The following is a 23096-nucleotide window of genomic DNA, read 5'->3' on the forward strand; positions in this document are numbered from 1 at the left end:
CATCCTATCCCATGGTTTCTCTCAGTGCTCTGCGGATGATACATAGCTGTACCTGTCGTTCCCTCTGGAGGACAATAGAGTATCAGCTAGGGTCTCTGCATGTGTTACTCATATTTCAATCTGGATGTAGGACCACCATCTACAGCTCAACCTGGCAAAAACTGAGCTTCTTGTGATCCCGGCCAGCCAGTCTGCTCACTGTTGCTATCACCTGCCAAGTCAGTACGCAACCTTGGGGTGGTGGCTAATGAGCAGCTATCTTTTTCTGACGACATTTCTACTGTTTCTCCTTCATGCAGGTTCACACTGTACAAAATCTGCAAGATCTGACAGAATATGCTGCACAGGAATTGGTTTTGTCGGGAATGGACTACTGCAATTCGCTTCTGACAGGAACACCACATGTGCTATCAAGCTGCCTCAGATGGTTCAGAATGCAGTGGCCCGTCTTATATTTAACCAGCTGAGACGAGCATTTGTCACTCCTTTCTTCAGGTTACTACACTGGCTGCCTGTAGCAGCACACATTAAGTTCAAATCCCTGATGCTTGCCTAGAGTAGTCAGTGGGTCAGCACTGAGTATATGGAGAAACTGGTGAAGTGCTATACTCCTTCTCGCCCACTCGTGTCTGCCAGTGAACAGTGTCTGGTGATGCCACCTCTGCGTGGCATCAAGTCTCAATCCAGATTCTTTTCCTGAGTAGTTCCTAACTGGTGGAATGAGCTGCCCACCTCCATCCGTATTGCTGACTACCTAAGTGTATTCAAGAAGTGATTGAAAACCCATCTTTTCTGTGAATATCTAATTACCTGGAATAAAACTTAATCTAACAACAAATTAACTAATCACAGAAAAAGTTTAATGGCTTTATTAATTGTAACCAATGATTGTAAATGTATTAGTTATTACATCTTTTCATTTGTGGCAATCAACTTTTTTGTTTGCCTGTCCTACTACACTTAATGAACAAACAGGCCCTAACCTAATGTTACTCGATTATGTTTACCTCTTTTGTAAGTCGCTTTGGGTAAAAACGTCTGTCTGTCAAGCAAATAAACATAAGTTGACAGAATCCTAGTGAATGTCTAGCAAGACAAAATGTTTTTTGCACGTTACCGGCTGTATTTTGGGTACTGCATTTTCTGAGTCATTTCATGGTTTACCATGTTATGAATAGTGCGTATTATCAAAAATAGTGTTTTGTTATAAAGACTTCTATGCAGAAGAGTGTACGTTTAGTAATCACAAACTGAGAATTAGGCTGCTTTTGTTATTCATAAGCAGTAACATTGCACTAATGCACAAGTCATCCAAAATGTGACTGGCAATCATCGTGTCTCAATGGCCCAGGTCAACCCGTGATTCATTCATTTTTGAGGCAAAGTAGCTTTGACAGTCATGATGTTGCTGTATGTGGTGAATGGTTTGTTGGCAAGGGCCGAACCCACAGTGTTTCGTATGGTCTGTACTGTTCATTGTAACAGAAATGATAGCAGCTACCCACTCAGATGATAATGGCAAATGCCTATCCGGGACCCCCAAGCGCAAAGGAGAGACACTACAATGATGTGCATGATCTTGTGCACTCAGTTGCAGAGCACATTCAGATACTCTTGAATGCTGGTGGTGGTGTCTCGAGTCAAGTAGGAGGCTCCTCTACTAGCCAATGAAGTTCTGCAGCATTGTGGTTGCATATCTATGAGGTTGATTAGCATGCTCCATATATGGATGTTTTAGGGCGGTGTTAGAGGCGCGCTCACATACAAATATTTACAAATTAATTGTGATTTATAAACTAAGTTTTGTTGAAATGTACAATTGGCAGATACAAATCAGAAAATTTTTTTTGGCCTGTGCATTTTCCTATTTTTTTTGGCGAGTGCGTATTTTCACACTTGAATCCACGCAAAGTTTTATAACTGAGGCCTCTGGTCTTTGCCTAGGTGTCCATGGAAAAAATTTACTCTTGGCTCGATATTCTTTCTGGACAGTAAAGGTTTTCTCCTGGCACACCTCCCATGGTGATCTACTTTGTGCAGCCTCTCTCTAATGGTAGATCCAGGCACTTTGACTTCAACAGTGGCAACAGCTGCTTGTAGGTGCTGTGATGAACTTCTGGAGTTCTTGGAGACTTCTTTCAGCATGTTGCATTCTGCTCATGAGATGAACTTGGTGCCAGTTGTTTGAAATCTTCTCCACTTGTTCTTGATCTGCTAGACAGTGAAATAGTTCATTTCCAGTTATTTGGAGATCTTTTTAAATCACTACCTAAACTCATACACCTATAAACTTTTTTTTTTTTATTCCTGAAGGCCTCTGAGAGCTTTTTCAATTTCAGCGTGGTACACCAAACTAAATGTCTCTAATGATCTTCTTATCATTTACACCTGGTATGGTGCATGTGATTCTAATTTTAGGTATCCAAGATGGTGATCTCACTACCAAATTGACATTATTCATGTATAAAACAGCTCCCAAAAATGCATCATCCAGGATTCTGTATGTATTGAAAGATTTTGTCACATTCTAACTCCACAAGACTTCCATCCGTAGATGGGAGTTAACTATCTTGGCTACAAATGGTAAAGGACATGACTGGACAATGTACAATTTTGAGAATTTGCTCCTACACTCTTGAAAATAATGGTTCTGAAATGGCACCTTACTGGGCTGTGTGGTTCCTTGTAGAACCATCATTTGATAAAGAACCATTTCATTCTGTGAAGGGTTCCTTGCCTATGAAATTGGTTATTTGGGTTTTGACAAGGTTTTTTCCTAATATGTGAACAAACCAGAAATCCTGAATGCTACCTAGTAGGATACAACAGAACAAGAAGGGATGAACTTTGCCTGTATTATTATAACAAAAGTACTTTTAAAATCAGAAACCCATTGGTATTTCACAAATCTGTTATCTATTTATGGAACATAATACAGATCTAAACAAATAAAGGTTCTTTCAGGAATCTTCATGTGAATGGCCCTTTTGGAAATCAAAAATGGTGTCCCTATTGCATTACTCTGGGGGAACCTTCATTTTTAATAGTGTAGGAAACAATTAAACCCACGTCAACCAGCCAGTCTCATTCATAGAGGAGTGAAGAACCAGAGACCACTCCAACAACTTCTAGGACAAGGCAGTTTTGCCATTCCATCACTGGACCAGCTCACATACTCATTCAAACTAACTCATACGGAGCCCATTTTGAAAAAAAAAAATTGTTATCTGGTATGGAAGTATATGGTCCTTGGAAAATTTCTATTCAAAATAAAAATGACTTCATAAATTTCCATAAAGTACTGCCCAGACTGCGCTTTCTTTTCAAAATATTTAAAATACACTATTCAAATCAAATAAATTTAGTTGTTTATTAAAATTGACGTCTTTACAGCTGTACATTTCACATTCTTTTTGCATCCATTTACAAAGCAACAAATGATTATATATATATATATATATATATATATATATATATATATATATATATAAATAGATGTATATACAGTATATATATATTTATAGAGTAGTATTTATTAAGGGTGAAGAAAGACTGGATTATAAGCATTGTCTCAATCAATCAAATGAAAGCAATTTACAGTTTCATACCGATTAGATTCAAGTGCAAGCCAATTTCTGATTTTGCTCGAGTACACCAAGCACCAAAACAGAATGGATCCAGTAGAAGGGTAAACCTCTGGGACATGACAAAATCGTTCTAATAAAACGTATGCAACCATATGCACCTAGCTGCTACTTTTTTTTTGATGATTATAGGTTATGCGAGGATCAATTTTGACTGTCATGGAACAAAGACAACGATGCAAAAAACATTTTACGACTGGACATTCTTAGCTATGCTAAATACTGCAGCATTAATGTGTGGAAATCAAACTGTGTCTTTAGTAATTCTCCACATAAATGAATATTCATGTGGCATGAAAGTGACGGCAGTAAGAAAAGTGTCCATTAAAATGACACAAGCTAAATGGTTTTTCCTAGACTTTCTTGATTTTGTCAAAAATAATATCATAATAGCTTGTCATGGTTATATTATTTTCCGTGGAGTTACTTTACATGATTCTGGCACATGGCAAGAAATTGATTTCCAATACGCTTTTGGAAAGGGTTTCATTTTGTTAGAGTTGCTTAACATCTTGCATTAACCTGCAGTTTTTGCTCTGTATTTGTAGAAAACGTATTCAATTTTGTTAAGAAAAAAAAGCAAATAGCAGTAATTATAACACTTATGATCTGATGCAAGATTTCCATACCGTCAGAGTGTGCGTAATCAAATATATTTTTTTAACTTCTTCTTCAGGAACTATTTTAAAACCGTTATGAGCTAAAACATCATTGCAGTCACTCTACTTGTGTCCTGTGGTCCAAAAATGTTCATAAAAAAATGACACAACTTTTAAATCTGATGGCAAAAGACTAAAGTAATATGACCTTTACACTAAATAAAATTGACTGGAAGAGAGAATTTCAAATGTTGTAAACTTTGCTGTACTGGTTTTAACGATTAGAAGAGGTATTCTCAATGGATTTAGCAAGCAGACATTGCTATATACAGTAAATCTGGAGAATGTTTGGTCACAAAAACAAAAGGAGTTTACAAAAATGAAGGACACAGAACATTTTTGAAGTATTCTCTTAGTGTTTACAGTACGTAAAGGGATGGCATACATATGTATGGACGTGTAAGCTTTGCCGTGTGGTTTAGAATTTAGTATTTTAAATCCATCACTTTTGGGTTTTTCTGTTGTAGTTTTAATGAAGGTAAACCAACCCTATATCACTAAATCTGCTACTTAAAAGGTAAGCGGACAGCTTAGTTCTTACTATGAATAAATAAATACACTACCAGGCTGCCAGATTGTAAGAGCTACTGAGGAGTGGTCCGTTGAATGATCACAGCGTAAAGCTTCAGCTCCTAATATTTAAGAATGCCATTTCTAAAAGTCTACAGAAGGTACCTTTAACAATACTAAAAATAGCAATGGATTGACTGAACAGATCCCTAGTGCACTAGGATGCCAGTAATCATGCCCACAGAAGCCAAGGATATGCATATATATTTAATTTAATTCACATTCTTTAGTTAGATTCAATCTGTTTTCATCACAGTCTTGCCCCGATTTCAGACAGTGGACAGTCTAAACCTACCCTGACATGAAGGAGTGCTAAACTGGATCCTATCCTAGACAAAATGGCTGTCTGCCTTATCAGGCTGCAAGTAATTGTGCTTCATTTCAAAAGTTTGAGGTTTTTCTGCCTTGCTGATACTAAGAATAATTAGAAATGATAAAACGCCTCAACCTAGGAATGCCACCTCCATCATGGGTCGCTCATTTTAAAGCACTCACTTATTGGGTTATGTCTGCTATAACCAAACCATCATTTTTTTATTTCAATGTACAAAACAGGATAGTATTGATTGATATAACCAGTACATGAACTTGGCAGAGTAGAATGTAGCTCTTCTTACAGTGTGTTATCTAAAAAAACATAACAGATTGAGTAGAAAAACTCTGTTCCAGCACAGTCCTTCCATTTCTTTGCACGGTCTCATACCGTACACATTCGTTGCCACCTGTTCAGTGTTATTATATTCCAGTGCTCCTTTCGACATTTTGTTCAAGCCATAATTGTGTTTCTCACTTGGCCTCCTTTCTCGATGCGAGAGTTCTTTTTCTTTTCTGATGAATAAGCACAATCATTCACTATGTGTCCATCAGGTATGATTGCTGGCATCTCTCAAGTGCTTCATATCTGTGAGATTCTTATTTCTTTTCATTGCACAATGAGTATGAACAGGAACACCATTGGAGTACCACACAAACTCTGGATTGTTGAACGTGTTGTGACATAGTTGGCAGCCCTTTTTTTCGGAAAGCATCACTTTCTCCGCTTGGCATTTTAACTAAAAAATAAATAAAATTAAATGAGTCAAAAAATCCTGAATTATGCACAGATTTTGGCCACAGACTACTGATCATCAAAAGCTTCTTCTATTGCTGTGTTTCTTTCCTGTAGTCAGTTTTTCCATTCATTAATAACAAACATTTAAAAAAACTGGTTTGAAGAATTACAACTTAGAAAGCTTTGTTTCCTCCAACCCTATACAACACCCAGCAAAAATTAAGAGGACCATACAGAGACCCCCTTCCCCACCAACACATCCCAAGTCTGTGAAATACAGTCCTATGAAAAAGTTTGGGAACCCCTCTCAGCCTGCATAATTTACTCTACTTTCAACAAAAAAAGATAACAGTGGTATGTCTTTCATTTCCTAGGAACATCTGAGTACTGAGGTGTTTTCCGAAACACAGGAGCGACATATGTGCAGGATCGTGAGAATGATTACAGACAACCCACAGATCACCTCCAAAAACCTGCAAGAACATCTTGCTGCAGATGGTGTATCTGTACATCGTTCTACAATTCAAGGCAATTTGCACAAACAACATCTGTATGGCAGGGTGATGAGAAAGAAGCCCTTTCTGCACTCGTGCCACAAACAGAGTCGCTTGTTGTATGTAAATGCTCATTTAGACAAGCCAGATTCATTCTGGAACAAAGTGCTTTGGACTGATGAGACAAAAATTGAATTATTTGGTCATAACAAAAAGCACTTTGCGTGGCGGAAAAGAACACCGCATTCCAAGAAAAACACCTGCTACCTACTGTCAAATTTGGTGGAGGTTCCATCATGCTGTGGGGCTGTGTGGCTAGTTCAGGGACTGGGGCCCTTGTTAAAGTCGAGGGTCAGATGAATTCAACCCAATATCAACAAATTCTTCGGAATAATGTTCAAGCATCAGTCACAAAGTTGAAGTTATGCAGGGGTTGGATATTCCAACAAGACAATGACCCAAAACACAGTTCGAAATCTACAAAGGCATTCATGCAGAAGGAGAAGTACAATGTTCTGGAATGGCTGTCACAGTCCCCTGACTATGAATATCATCAAAAATCTATGGGATAATTTGAAGCAGGCTGTCCATGCTCGGCAGCCATCAAATTTAACTGAACTGGAGAGATTTTATATTGAAGAATGGTCAAAAATACCTCCATCCAGAATCCAGACACTCATCAAAAGCTATATCAGGTGTCTACAGGCTGTTATATTTGCAAAAGGAGGCTCAACTAAGTATTGATGTAATATCTCTATTGGGGTACCCAAATTTATGCACCTGTCTAATTTTGTTATGATGCATATTTTTTGTTAATCCAATAAACTTAATGTCACTGCTGAAATACTACTGTTTCCATAAGGCATGTCATATATTAAAAGGAAGTTGCTACTTTGAAAAGTCAGCCAATGATAAACAAAAATCAAAAGAATTAAGAGGGGTTCCCAAACTTTTTCATATGACTGTAGGTAACAATGGAAATTGGTTATATTGATGAAAAGGAAAAGATATTAAAATAAAATGAAAATGAATATGAACATGTGTATTTTGAATTTGACACAAATTCATCATTGTCGCATACTAGACATAAGACAATAATCACTGTATACAGTTAGTTAAATGACTGATTTGGAAAATTGAAGGACTGAAGTCAGAAGCTGGTGAGAGGCACAACTGTCATCTAGATGAATAATTGAGATTTAAATGTTTAACATTCAAAAGGTTCGAAAGAACCTACACATAGATTTCTATATGAACTACATAAAGTAATCAACCAACTAGAACCTAATGGTGCTATTAACACTAAAAGTTATTTATTAACCTTACATACACTCATTAGTCAAAGCACTGGTGGTAAATGGATTAATATTACAGTGGAGCAACACTGTTACTTTAAAATTAGTGCCACAAGGATTCAGAGGCGCAGTTGGAAACTTGTTAAGGAAACATTTCACACAAACATAAGGACATTTTTCTCCATACAGAGAACTATATACATGGAATAAGTTACCAAGTAGTGCAGTAGACAGTGGGACTCTAGGGACATTCAAAATGTGACTGTCAGAGTGTGTCAGGGAGATGCAGGATGTGCCGCATTGTTCAAAATGGCACTCAATTTTGTTTTAATCCACTCCTTTGCTATGACCTCCAGGAGGTCCAGAGTGTATCCTATAATTGAGCTTGCCCTTTTGAATTAGCTTGTTGATTTGGTGGGCCTCTCTTGAAGTGATGTTACCAGCCCAGCACACAACAGCACAGAAAATTACACTGGCCATCAGTTATAGAAGATGTGGAAGGTGTCACTTCTCACATTAAAGGAATTAGTCTCATAAGTAAAAACAGCCTGCTCTGCCCTTTCTTATATAGTCCCTCTGTGTTCTAAGACCAGTCCAACCTGTCATTAATGTGGATCCCCAAGCACTTTAAGGAGTGGACCACCTCTGCATCCACTCCCTGAATAGTGACTGGGTGTAGAGGCTCTTTGGTGTGGTGAACGTCAATAACCAGTTCCTGGGTTTTGCTGATGTTAAGTTGCAGACAATTCTGTTTCTACAAAGAAACAAAGTTTTCCATCTGACTCCTATATTCTGTCTCATCCTCCTTATCCATTCTGTCTTATCCATCCTTAAATGCAAAGAATAAATCCAGAGAATTTCTGCAAGTGACATGACCAATCTTGGTTTGGCAGATGTTAAGATGCAGACAATTCTCTACTCCAAGAAACAATGTTCACCACCTGACTCTTATACTCTGTCTCATCCTGTTTATTAATACACCCAACAAGTGCAGAATCATCTGAGAATTTCTGCAAGTGACATGGCCTGGCATTGTATTTATAGCTTGAGGTGTACAGAGTGATGAGAAAAAGAGACAGGACTGTTCCTCGTGGTGCTCCCGTGTTGCTCACGTCCATATCAGAAACACAGACCTTCAGCCTCACAGACTATGGTCCGTCTGACAGACAGGCCATTGTCTAGGACACCACAGGCTTATTCACCTGCATATCTCTGAGGTTACCTCTTAACAGGACTGGCTAGAATGTACTGAATGTGCTCGAGAAATCAAAAACTTAATCCTCACAGTATTGCCAGCTTTGTCCAGGTGAGGATAAGCTTTATGGAGCAGATAGATAATTGCATCCTACATACCATCTTTGTCCAATAGGCAAACTGCAGTGGGTCCAGGTGGTTTGCAACAAGAGGGCTCATATAGTCCAGGACCAGTCTCTCAAAGGTCTTCATGATATGAGACATTTGTGCCACTGGTCTGTAGTCATTAGCTGAAGTGAAGCCTGCCTTCTTTGGAAAAGGTACAATGCAGCATGTTTTCCACAGCAGTGTCACTTTCTGAAGCCTTAGGGGCAGAATGAACAGCTGACAGAGGACACCACGAAGTTGGTTTAAGAACTTGAGGACTGACTTCATCTGGTCCTGCAGTTTTTCCTGTGTTTAGCTTTTTCTGTTTTCTCCTTACTTCATCTTCAGTTATGGACAGTCCACACTGATTTTCAGAGGTGAACTTGTCACTGTCCATTTCAGATGAGGTCATAGGAGTTGTTAATGTAGTAGAGATGGTGTAGGGAGACTGGTTATTGAAAGAAGGTGGCAGTGGGAGGGAAAATTTTTTAAAACATTGGTTCAGCTAGCACCGCAGTCCTGGATTGTTTGAGCCTAGTAATTATATACATTCCATTCCAGACATCTTTCATGTTATTCCAAGTGAGTTTGTTTTCTATTTTAGCTTTTTAAGTTTCCTTTCCTTCACTCGGCTTTTTCTTTAGCACACACTGTAAGTACTTCAGAGCCGCTTTGTCACCGGATTTGAATGCTCTCTTTTTCTCATTCAGGAGACCTTTTACCTCCTTAGTAATCAAGGGTTTGTTGTTTGAAGAGCAGTGCACTGAGTTTATGAATACCACTACGACACTTAAGTTAATATAGGCAATAATGCAGTGACAGAGTCCCTCAGTATTGTTCCTGGGTGACTTGCATATCATTTCCCATTCTGTCATTTGGAAGCAGTCATTCAAAGCCATTTCAGCCTCCAGGCTCCAATTCCTCACTATTCTGGTGGTATAAATAACAGGCTTGTGGCTGGGAATAAGATGAATCAGGTTGTGGTAAGATTTGCCTAAAAGGAGCAAGTAGATTGCACATAAAGGCACCTTTAACAGCAAATGTATTCAATGTACAGCCATTTCCTCATGGAGTGGAACAGGTCACAAAGTGATAGAAATTTGTTATTGTTCCTGCCTAAGTCACATGGTTGAAAGTCACCACATATTATAACTGCAAGGACGTAAATCATCTTTAAAGTTTGGTTAATAGAATGAATCATTTCCACTAAATCCCTATTTGTGGAGGGAGGAATATGAACATTAATAAGGATAATGAAATTTATCTCCCTAAATTAAATAAATTTCCTCTGCATTTCAGGGAACAAATGTAACAGTTCACCTTTCATGATAATTTATCTCTCTAGGATTGCTAGATCTTTTAACAATGTGTTCCATCAGCTCTGTGAGAGTTCCCTTCTTACATCTTTACTCAGCATTTGTGTTAGTTTTTTTTTTGGGGGGGGCTCTCCTCCTCCCATGAACGATTGCTGCTTCTCTCCTCCTAACTCTACACTCATCTAAATATTTTGACTCTTTCTCAAATCAGAAAAACTGAACATAAACTATAAGAGAACTGTTATAGTCAAAAGAGTTCAGAGGATTAAAAAATACAGAAATACTATGGGTTCACATGTTTGAGGTTCTCAGAAGGCTGACACATAGTAGCATCAACTAGGAATAGTTTGTGCAATAGAATTAATTTAGTGAACTGAAAGTGATGATTGCCACATTGTTGGCCATTAAATACTTCAACCCAGAAGAAAAGCACATTTGGCTTTTTAAAGACATCACAGATGGGAATGGTGCACCAGCAGAGAGATGATACACCTGCCCAAAACAGACTTGAAAAGCTCTATTTAATTTAAATACTGCTGGCTGTAATAAGTAATGTTCATTAAACGATTAATCTATGATAAATCTGCTAAGTGAATGGCCACAAAGATAAAGGAAATTTTGCTGTTTTTCACTTACTTGCATCTAACAATGCATCCTTTATTTAGTTATGTATGCAGGGATTCAGTTACATGTCTGGTTTATTAGCCATTTTGTTCAGTTTTTTTGGTGTTCCAAGACTGTAACAACCAGGAACCCACTGCTTTACCTAAATTATCTGTGTTTGTTCTACTCATAGACAAAACATGCTGATGTGACAAATAAAAGCACTGTTCATTTTGACATTGTCCTGACTATAAAGGAAACTTATACAACAGTATTTTACAAAAGTATGGAAAACGCAAAAGTATGGAAAATACAGACAGTATGACCTCAAGATATTTCATGTTTTGTCTGGTCAACTTGATTTCGTTTGTTAAAATATATCCAGTCCTACATTTTAGGCCTGCAACACATTCCAAAAAATGTAGGAACAGGGGCAAATTAGGGCCGTAATAAGGTAAAATAGTTAAATAAGAATGTGATGTGAAACAAGTGATGTCAACAGGTACAAAAGCAGTATCCACAAAAGGCTGAGCGAAATGAGTGAGAAAATTATTCAAATGTTTAAGAACAACATACCTCAAAGAAAGATTGGAAGGGATTTGCATATTTCTCCCTCTACATTGCATAATACCATTAAACAATTCAGGGAATCTGGAGGAACTGCAGTACGTAAAGGGCAAGGTCACAAACCTAAAATGAATGCCTGTAATCTCCAATCCCTCAAACGGCACTGCATCAAGAGCCGTCATTTATCAACAGCTGCTATAACCACATGGGCAAGGGATTACTTTGACAAAACTTTGTCAAGCACTACAATATGGAGTGAGTTACATTCATAAATATCACTTAAAACTTTACTGTGCAAAAAAGAAGCCCTATGCTAACCAAGTCCAGAAGTGGCGTCCACTTCTCTGGGCTCGGAGGCATCTGGGATGGACCATCACATAGTTGAAACGTGTACTGCGGTCAGACGAATCAGTATTCCAGATCTTTTTTTGGAAGACATAGACGCTGCATGCTCCAGACCAAAGATGAAAAGGACCATCCAAAGTGTTTTCAGCAACAAGTCCAAAAGCCAGAATTTTGAATTTTGAAAAAACAAAATTTGCAATGACAACCCCGTACTGTTGTACAACTTAAAACACGTTTGCATGAAGAATGGGACAAAATAACACCTGAAACGCTTCATTGCTTGGTATCCTCAGTGCCAGAACGTCTTTTAAGTGTTGTAAGAAGGAATGACGACATTACAAAGTGGTGAATGGTTTACCATCCCAACTTTTTTTGGAATCTATTGCAGGCTTGAAATGCATATATTAACAAACAAAATTAAGTTGACCAGACAAAACATATTGTCTGCACTGAAATAAAGTACATTTAAGAATCACTGCATTTCTTTTTGTTTGTTTTTGCATTTTCCGTACCTTCCCAACTTTTTCTGATTTGGGGTTGATACATATCGAATATCACCAAATGGCCTAAAAATATTGAGAAATACTGTATATTTTAAGCCATGTTTCCCAGTCCTACTTACAACCCCTTTTGTGAAATGATTATGTCATATAATATATAGCTTTACTGCTATTGTACCCTTTAACATTACTTTACCTATACAACATTTTGCTCTCAATCTGGTGTTTTAAATGGATTATGAACCGATTTATATATTTACATTCATGTATGCATTTCTGTGGACTATACGAATGTGCTTGTTTTAATATATTTCACAAGTTTTGGTAAATGATGCCAAAGAAAAATAGCAGTCTATTGCATATATTAGCTAAAAGAATACAAATTTGACATCGCGTTTTAGAAATGAGAATGTTTTGGTCACTAAATGTGTAAATGCAAATGAAATATATGAGGGGGTCCCAAAAATAACGAGAATTAAAGGAAAGTGTTTTCAGGATGTAGAGGAGGTCAAGAAGCAAATGACGGAAGCACTGAAGGCTATTCAGAACTGTTTTGAAAAATAGAAAAGGTGGTGGGACAAGTGTATTGTGTCTCAGGGAGAGTATTTTGAGGGTGATTACATTTTGGAAATGTTCAGAGAAAAACGAAATTAAAAATTCGTAAGGTAAGTCAATAATTATCTGTACTTCTGTGATAATTTTATATTTTTGTACAACTCTCCCCATGAAAATGTGGAAAAATGGTGTGTCTATGGTCAAATTGGTAAAGTTTCAACGTTGATCAGTGAATTTCTCTTGTTTTTTTCTAGGAGTAAACATGGCCACCCTCATTTCCGATTGCACAAATAAAAAGAGAATGAGCAGTTAATCACTTTTTATGGACTAAAAATGTACAGGGGAGTGTTTACGAGTAGATTGAGAAGTTCAAACATGGGTGTACATGTGTTAAGAAGGAGCAGGATGCTCATCCACACCCACTAACGACAACAACATTGAGCAAGTCTGTGCTAGGATTCTGAAGAACCGAAGGGGATTGCTTGCTGGCATTCTTTGGTACAAACCTGTATGTGTTATCAAAGATGCTAGTATTTTAGCTGCTCATGATTGCCAAAGTTTTGAATCTTTATTTTATTTTCTAGGCCTGAATCCGGCCATACTGCTCAAAAACCATCTTTTTATTACTTACATTTGCACAGAATGGAACCATAGACTCAATTAATTTGTTCAGTTGTATGCATGGTGCATTATCACCCACTGCTTCAGTCAGTAAGTGTCAGACTAGGTTAATTTACTGTTTCATTCAGTGTTTCTTTACACTAGCTGTTCAGTCCATGTGATTGCTTAGTACATTCTGGATTTTGAGACTTAAAATATTTTATCTTGTAAAAATAAACAACCTGCATGCTACATGTACATGTGAGATCAAAATGAATTATACCACCACCATATATTCAGTCATTAACATTCCAGTGCAATCCATGGTTAACCAACAACCTCCTTTATTTCCCTAGTTAAAAACAATACTTGACTACCAGATATGCGAAAGAGTGAAATACTCTGTGACACTATAAAACATATATTTACCAGCTACTACTACAAGATGCTACAGTTAATAGGTTTTCCTGGATGAGTTCAGAGTTCCATAGAGTGTGTCTATGGAAATATGTCATAAATTTAATGAAACAAAAAAATAATAATTTTAATAAATATGATTCAAATCAAGTAAACCTTGACTTTTGCAGTAGTTTGCTCATTTATAATTTTTAGATAACCTGCCATTTACATGCACATCTGCTTTATTCCAATATTGTCTGAAGACATTTTGTGATGTCTATTTGTGTATGCTATTGAAAAGGTGAAACTACATTCATAGACAAATATGCACATCCATAATAAGGACTTACCTTCTCATGCTTATAGATCAGATTCTCTGAGTGTGCCAGTGCCAAGGCAACTTGAGACATTCGCGTGGAATGCATGCTTTTTCTCATTGCTTCAATCAGAAAGGGACATAATAGCTGCATAGACCAGTTATCTGGTACAAGCCTTAAAACCCAAGTAGCATCAAATACTTCTGCATGGCTATTCAAAAGGTCAACAGCAGCAACTGATAATTCACTGCTAGTTAAAAGAGGGTCCATATATGTTGACAGCAGCATGTGAAATAGCTTCTGTCTATAGGAGAAGTCCCTGTCTTTGGAGTTCCATATACAATAGTCTTCTGCTGCCTTGAAGTCTTTCAGTTGGTGAACAAGAATATTCATTGCTTTGTCATGTTCTTCTAACTTTCCATAAAGAATTGCACACTCCAAATCAAGTTGTGTGTCCTTAATTTTACCTGTTAATAAATTAAAGGAAACATATAAACCAAATTCCTTGTTTCATTTTGATTGATTCACTAACCCACATGCACGATGGAGGGATGGAATAATAGAGTGACTGACAGACAGACAAGATTTTTTTTTTTTTTTTGTTGCGAGAGAAATTTAGGTTTTACAGAATCTCAAGAAATAAATAAATATTATAACAAACAAACAAACAACAACTCAACTCAAACAACACACAACTAACAAAAAAGAAGAAAAAATGACTTGGGCTAAAGATAAGAGAGCAGTCACAGGAAGGCATTATAAAGGTGTATTGCCAAAGGTATATGGAGCAACAGTAGTGCTTCTTGACACACTTTTGCCTCATTCTTTGGCTAAAAGTACTTAATACTAGTGTGGAATACAATGAATGTGCAACTTTGTTCATAATGGCCATCAGTTTTGTTGTCTTTCTCTTCTTCATTACTATCTCCAGCTTGTCAAGAGTAACCCCCATAACTGTGCCTGCCTTCTTACTTAGCCTGTTGATTTGGTAGGCCTCTCTTCAATTGATGTTAATGGCCCAACACGCCACAGTGTAGAAAACTTCACTAAGTTGCACAGAGTTACAGAATATGTAAAGGATTTCACTACCCATATTAAAAAAATGCAGTCTCCAAAGCAAAAAATGGTCTGCACAATTCATATGTGTTACTAGACCAGTCAAGTGTGTCATTGATGTGGACAGAAATCGTCCAAAGGCTTAAGAGCAGTTTTTGGATAGTCTAAAGAACAATGCTAAGTACTGAAAAAGAACTTTAAATAAGATGAGATGACAAATAACATCTGGAGTCTTGCACGCTTGGCAAGGACTAGACAGAATGTGTATCAAATAACATAAATAAACTTCACAAAGACTTGAAAAAGATTACATATAAAAGTACACAATAAAGTAACTGAATAGCAACCAGCATCAGAAAGGATTCATTTTTCCCATTTATTTAACCATACACTCACCAATAAACAAAAGGCAGAGCTGGGTCACCAAATATTTTCAGTCTTCAACCAATTACTTATCACACTGTCAGCATTCATAGTTACCATGACTGGTGTACATAAACACTTTTTACCACAAGCTTTTAACACTTTGAAATTAACTAAAAAGATAAAAGCCTAAATATATAATCTTACCAAGAATGAAGTGAACCCTGTATAGACTGGACTGCTGAAGAAACGTTCGAAGTTTGCCTCTGACATAGCTTAGTTCGTCGGATGAATGTTTCTTTTGAGAATATAGATCCAAAAATCTTTCAAGGTATAGGACTGCCAGATGAGTATGAAATGCCTCTTTCTAATCAAAATCAGGTAACATAAGAAATTACTTTAAATTTATGTAAGTCTGATCTCAAAACCTCTAAAAACTGAAAAAAAATTCTTAATTTACACCTTCTCCATTTCTTTTTCAATCAACATCTGATGAAAGCCTTCATATTTTACATTTAGATTTCCATATTAAAATAACAATGAAAAAAAATCACATTTTTTCCAAAATGCATTTAACGGTGCAAGCAGACTGAAGAGACTGGGGATTAAATTTAAAAATTGCATCAGCTTGGATCAAGACAATTTTTATTCTCTTTCTCTTGTTTTCCTTATATTTTTAGCTCCATTCAAATATGTTGAAATGCTTACCTGAATGTTTCGGTCAAGCACCAAATGTTCAAGATAGAAAACAATTGCTTGAGGGTATTTGTGAAGGTATTTGATTACAACATCTGGATTTAGTTTAACTCCCTTATCTTCATTTACTGGCCGTCTTGTGAAAATATGAACACCAATCTAACAAAACAAACATATAAAATTAAATTGAGTCAACTCATATTCTATTAATTATACATTGAACAAAAATGTAAAAATAATATTAACTCAACTAAATGTACAACTACCACAGTAAAAGTAAGCACTGTGGCAAAAAGAGTTGCGTTACATATTATATCTAGAACAAATTACATAATAAATAAGAACCAAAATTAACGTTAACAATTTCTTTTATGAAGAAATAATGATAGCTACCTTTTCATTCTGCTGTAACACCCAGTCTGCATATTTCCAAACAAGTTCCTGATTAGAACAGAAGCTGAGAAAATCCACTATATATTCAAACAAATCTGCTCGAGTGTTGTCTTGAAGATCCCGATTGACTATTTTTATCCATATCTGCAAAATATGCACAAGAAAGGCTGAATAATAGTGATTCTGATCACTCAAACATTAAAAGATCCATGATTTCTTAACAAATCAGAAAACATACTATTTGAGTACTACAATCTTTTGACAAGGAAAAGAGTTCTGGATTTACATAAAGTAGGAACCATCACAGTGTTATACTCATGAAATTGGAAAGCTTGCATGAAATTAGTAAAGTAATGAAATTGTTTGTTTTTGTATCCCATTGAGACAACAAAAAACTGCATGAACACTTAAACTACAAATAAGGAACTATAACAGCCAAGAAACTGTTCAAAACAGAAAATCACTAAATTTAGAGAATTTTCACATGTCAGGGTCAGACTTACATGCATTGTTACCATTGTATGGAGAAATGTAAGAATAACAGTAAGTGATTAATATATATACAATATACTATATTTACAATCATTTACCTTTGTATTCATATTTTTTTAGTTTGGGATATAGGTTATTTTTGAAATAAATTATGCAGCCTAAGCAACGATTTTATAATGACACTTTTCAAATATTTTCTTTGTGCTGACATACATTGTACACAAATACACAACCAATCTTTCATTTCATTGTAGATTCAGTATATCTTTTTATTATTTACTCAAATACTGTAAAATTATTATTAATTATGATCAAAAAACCTTTATAAGCATGGAAGAATAATGTGAATTTGACTTTTAGCCTATTAAATATGAAGCTACTGCCTTCAGTTACAATGAGGCACACAATCATCATAATTAAACTAACAAAAATGGGACAAGCACAGCCAGAACAGGTGGAGTCGAAGTGACAGCAAAACACCATAGAAAATATCTACATAACCAAATACATTTCTGGTCAATGTGCAGTCACAGGATAATAAACTAGAGGACATCCAGGTAAGACAAAAGAACATCAGAACAAAAGAACTGGTATTTATTGCTTTGTAGAAACACCAGATGTTGTAATTCACCCAAATGGGTTTATTGTCTTTTGTGGGGATGGGACTGAACTTTCAGACAAAAGCAAAGGAGGAAGCATGTGTTGCATAGGGAACAATGCATGGCAGTAAAATATTAAAATTATCTCAAACAGTTGTTCACCTGATTTGGGATATTTATTGATCAATTTTTGTCTGTTTTATCTTCTGAGGGAGTTCTCTGGAGCAGTGTTTCCCAAACTCAATCCTGGAGACCCACTGTGGCTGCAGGTTTTTGTTTCAACCAGCTTCTGTTTTTAATTGGACTCCTGGGCTAATTAAGTAAACTGTTATTTCCCAAGTTTTGTGTTTTGGGAACAATATAGAAATTAGAAAACTAAGTTTGTTAAAAAAACATTAAAATGTACCAAGCAGTTATATGGGAAGGATTTATTTTTTTCTTTTTAACAGTATTTTCATCCTGATTTTCATTCTACTTTTCAAGGTGTTCTAATTGTTTAATTAATCCATTATTTATTAATTATTGGGTCTGACACTAAAGTAGTTGATTAAATAACTCAAATATTAACAATATTATTACTTCACTGGAACTGCTTATATTTAGCATGCTATACACAACTGCGTATGAGTAAAGCATTCCTGCATACTACTTTTCCTAGTGACTTGACTTTTGGTAACAGACATTGCAAAATACAATTTTATATAAAAGTGTATTCAATTGAATTGAAATAGTAACCAGTAGGAATAAAATAAAATTTGAAAATATACTATTATCATTTTTAGATATTTATGCTTTTCATATGTTTATGCTGTTCACTCAAGTGCAGTATTTTTTAAGATCTTTTTTCATTAGTAGTAGGTAGTCCCCCTTTAAAGTACACAAGTATGAATGCATATACAAAGCAGTGCTGGAAGTTGATGTAGGCAACACAAGTGCCTGTGTGTTACACTGATGTATTAAAGTGATGAGAACACAGCACAGAACAGTAGTTCTTCATTAGTAACTCAAGCACCACTATCTAAGACCGAGTTTGGGTTATTCAACTACTTAAGAGTTGTGACTGAAGACTGGGATGGTTGGGACATTGTAGTTTTCAGCACTGTAACCAGAGGCTGGAAGTCAACAGAGCAAAATGGATACTAAGATGGGAACCTGTATACATTTAATAGTGCTGGCAGTCAACAGCAAAAAACAGAGCTTGCTAACCATTTAGCCAAGGTTATTATAGTTTTGCTTTTTTTATTAGTTTTTATTTCTATATTTTTTCTGACCTTACTTGGAAATTCAGTTTAGTTTTAGTTTTCCTTCATTGTGTATTTTTAGTTTTCGTTTAGTGTTTATTTCACAAAGACATTTCTATTTTATTTTCATATCTATTAGTTTCAGTTTTAGTTTTAGTAATTATGGCATGGAGCTCCTATGGAGTTTAGTTTTGTGTCACAATCAGACAGAACTGTGCACTTAACAGATTTGGATACGAGTTTAATGTTAGTGGAAGCTTACTACACTACATGGTTTACTATCTGGTCTTGCTTTTGTCTGATAAAAACAAGCATAATCAATACTAGATACTGAATATGAACAATTTTACACAATTTTATAATTTTTAAAATATTTTCTCATGAAAATCACAGGGGCTAAGGAAGAACAGGGTTCTTAGACTTGAATCAGTGTGCAGATCCCACCTAGCTGTATTGAGGGAAACAAAGAAAAACAAGCATGTAGTGTCAAGGTTAGGGGTGGGGGTGAGACTTGAATAGCCCAACATAAAGGACAGTAAACCCATAATGAGCAGAGTTAGAGCAGGTAATAGGAGTACGGACAGGCATAAAACAATAGAGACAGCATCTGAGATTAAGAACAACATATACATTATCTAAACCTGTTTATCCAGAGCAGGATCACAGAAAACCTGGAGCCCACCACAGCAGATTTGGAAAACTCCCTGATATGCAATATGTATGATAAGGCTGATGTTAAGAACAAAAAGAATATGATATTTCAACTATCTATTTTGAGAGTGAGAGAAAAACATTGAAAAAAGGGAGACAAATATTTTAAAATATAATTCTGCTATTGGATTACTTTCACAATATCAGGTATTGGCCATTTTGAGTTGTGAATATGAACTAAAAAAGATAAATTAATATAGAATAAATACCAAAACCCATTAGTATGTTTAGTTTTTCATCGCTTTCATCTCTAGATCAGTGCCATTTTATTTTCAAAAACCGGGAGTGGTCTCCCCGAGACTTTCTCATATACAGTACTCAGGTATGGGGATGGATATTTGAGGAGTAAACCACAAGACAATGATTATATTTTTATATTATGTACATTAAGGAACCATCAACATCAAATCAAATTAATAATATATTGAACAATTATTATAAAAGTAAAGTTTAATAAATCGGTCTGAGCAGCTGCTTGAATTAAAAAAAAAAAATGAATATGTGTTCAGGTAAAGTACCACTTCCGGTGATGGATTTGGTCCAGAACATAATACAGATCTACAACTGTGGTGTTACAACCACATGCCGAATTTCATCCATCTATCTAGTTGCATTTGAGTTATCGTGTTTACACACACACACACACAATTCCAAAAAAAACTGTATTTTTGGATTCTGGGAGGTCTATCATGTCAAGATGCATCAAAATATTGAGGTCGAATTTTTTCATGATTACTTTCTGTATACTTCGTATATGAGAAAGTAAAAACGATTTCTCCTGTGCGAAGTGGCAGGTGAATTGCTGTCAACAAAAAGCAGTCACCTAAGAAATAAACTGAAACGTTACTCACTCGTGATTTTTCTGTCCATATGGTAAACGTTTTGTTGACCAGCACATTCTGTTTTCAGGCGTTTGAATTACATCTTGATATACAACGAGCACAAAGAAAGGCGGCACAGTAAATCGCTTTCCATTTCACATGCTTTATGCACGCGCATTCAGCTCGCTTTGTAACCGCAAATGCCGCCCTCTGTCACCAGCCGCCGATCACTGGATGAATATGCGCGGGCAGCTCGTGGGGGATGACTTTCTGTTTTAGGGTTAAAGACTAACGGCAAGAATATTCATTCAAAAATGAAAACTAAAAATATTTTAGTAAATTGTTTTATTTCAGTTAGTCTTTCAAGCTATTTTAATAATTTCGTTTAGTTTTAGTTTTTCATTTCGGTTTTGTTAATTATCTTATTTCAGTTTACGAAAATGTTTTTTTAATAATAGTTTCAGTTTTGATTTTAGTTTTCGTTAACTATAAAAACCTTGCATTTAGCTTTGCTTTTTCTTTCAACTTCACTGAAGTATCTCTTTTCACTACACGTGATCACCACTGTTTTTCTTGTCTAGGAAACTGCTCACTTCTTCAGTCGTTCCTCCAGCTTATTGGTTAGTTCAGCATATTATTAAAAAGCTAGCATATTATTATTAAATATCGACCCAAAAAAAAAAATCACATTTTTCTTTTTTCTATAACATCACTACATTTCAATCAAATCCATCAAAAAGTATTTTTGAGATTTTGGGCTATTTAGATTTCTATTGCAGGAGTGGTTTTACCCCTAAATATTGATATATCGAAAAGTCTTGTCTTAGTGGATACCAACTGCATTAGAAGTACCATCTTGCTAAATTTCATCTTTTTAACTAAAAAAGAAGTAGTATTTTGTTGATGAAAAAGCGAGTCCATCAACTTTGCGATACATACATACACACACACATACGGAAAGTATTCACAGCGCATCACTTTTTCCACATTTTGTTATGTTACAGCCTTATTCCAAAACGGATTAAATTCATTTTTTTCCTCAGAATTCTACACACAACACCCCATAATGACAACATGAAAAAAGTTTGAGATTTTTGCAAATTTATTAAAAATAAAAAAAATTGAGAAAGCACATGTACATAAGTATTCATAGCCTTTGCCATGAAGCTCAAAATTGAGCTCAGGTGCATGCTGTTTCCCTTGATCATCCTTCAGATGTTTCTGCAGCTTAATTGGAGTCCACCTGTGGTAAATTCAGTTGATTGGACATGATTTGGAAAGGCACACACCTGTCTATATAAGGTCCCACAGTTGACAGTTCATGTCAGAGCAGAAACCAAGCATGAAGTCAAAGGAATTGTCTGTAGACCTCCGAGACAGGATTTTCTCGAGGCACAAATCTGGGGGAGGTTACAGAAAAATTTCTGCTGCTTTGAAGGTCCCAATGAGCACAGTGGCCTCCATCATCCGTAAGTGGAAGAAGTTCGAAACCACCAGGACTCTTCCTAGAGCTGACCGGCCATCTAAACTGAGTGATCGGGGGAGAAGGGCCTTAGTCAGGGAGGTGACCAAGAACCCGATGGTCACTCTGTCAGTGCTCCAGAGGTCCTCTGTGGAGAGAGGAGAACCTTCCAGAAGGACAACCATCTCTGCAGCAATCCACCAATCAGGCCTGTATGGTAGAGTGGCCAGACGGAAGCCACTCCTTAGTAAAAGGCACATGGCAGCCCACCTGGAGTTTGCCAAAAGGCACCTGAAGGACTCTCAGACCATGAGAAAGAAAATTCTCTGGTCTGATGAGACAAAGATTGAACTCTTTGGTGTGAATGCCAGGCATCACGTTTGGAGGAAACCAGGCACCGCTCATCACCAGGCCAATACCATCCCTACAGTGAAGCATGGTGGTGGCAGCATCATGCTGTGGGGATGTTTTTCAGCGGCAGGGACTGGGAGACTAGTCAGGATAAATTGAAAGATGACTGCAGCAATGTACAGACATATCCTGGATGAAAACCTGCTCCAGAGTGCTCTTGACCTCAGACTGGGGTGACGGTTCATCTTTTAGCAGGACAACGACCCTAAGCACACAGCCAAGATATCAAAGGAGTGGCTTCAGGACAACTCTGTGAATGTCCTTGAGTGGCCCAGCCAGAGCCCAGACTTGAATCCGATTGAACATCTCTGGAGAGATCTTAAAATGGCTGTGCACCGATGCTTCCCATCCAACCTGATGGAGCTTGAAAGGTGCTGCAAAGAGGAATGGGCGAAACTGGCCAAGGATAGGTGTGCCAAGCTTGTGGCATCATATTCAAAAAGACTTGAGGCTGTAATTGCTGCCAAAGGTGCATCGACAAAGTATTCAGCAAAGGCTGTGAATACTTATGTACATTGGATTTCTGATTTTTTTTTATTTTTAATAAATGTGCAAAAACCTGAAGTAAACTTTTTTCACGGTGTCATTATGGGGT

The 23096-nt window shown here is 36.6% G+C and overlaps 1 protein-coding gene across 2 annotated transcripts in view; it reads right to left on the reverse strand.

Moving 5' to 3' along the window:
- Positions 1-4311: 4311 nt before the first annotated feature.
- The window catches only part of tgfbrap1 (transforming growth factor, beta receptor associated protein 1), a 62706-nt gene continuing 43921 nt past the window's right edge, over positions 4312-23096 (reverse strand). For both annotated transcript variants that reach the window (XM_028800664.2, XM_028800663.2), the window contains exons 8-12: positions 16765-16908; positions 16384-16530; positions 15883-16042; positions 14290-14723; positions 4312-5925 (exon numbers count right to left, since the gene is read on the reverse strand). In XM_028800664.2, the coding sequence (XP_028656497.2) occupies positions 5737-5925; positions 14290-14723; positions 15883-16042; positions 16384-16530; positions 16765-16908 (1074 nt within the window). In that variant the 3' untranslated portion in view covers positions 4312-5736. The remainder of the gene's footprint in view (positions 5926-14289; positions 14724-15882; positions 16043-16383; positions 16531-16764; positions 16909-23096) is intronic.

This window comes from Erpetoichthys calabaricus, chromosome 4 (assembly GCF_900747795.2).
Source record: "Erpetoichthys calabaricus chromosome 4, fErpCal1.3, whole genome shotgun sequence".
NCBI lineage: Eukaryota > Metazoa > Chordata > Cladistia > Polypteriformes > Polypteridae > Erpetoichthys > Erpetoichthys calabaricus.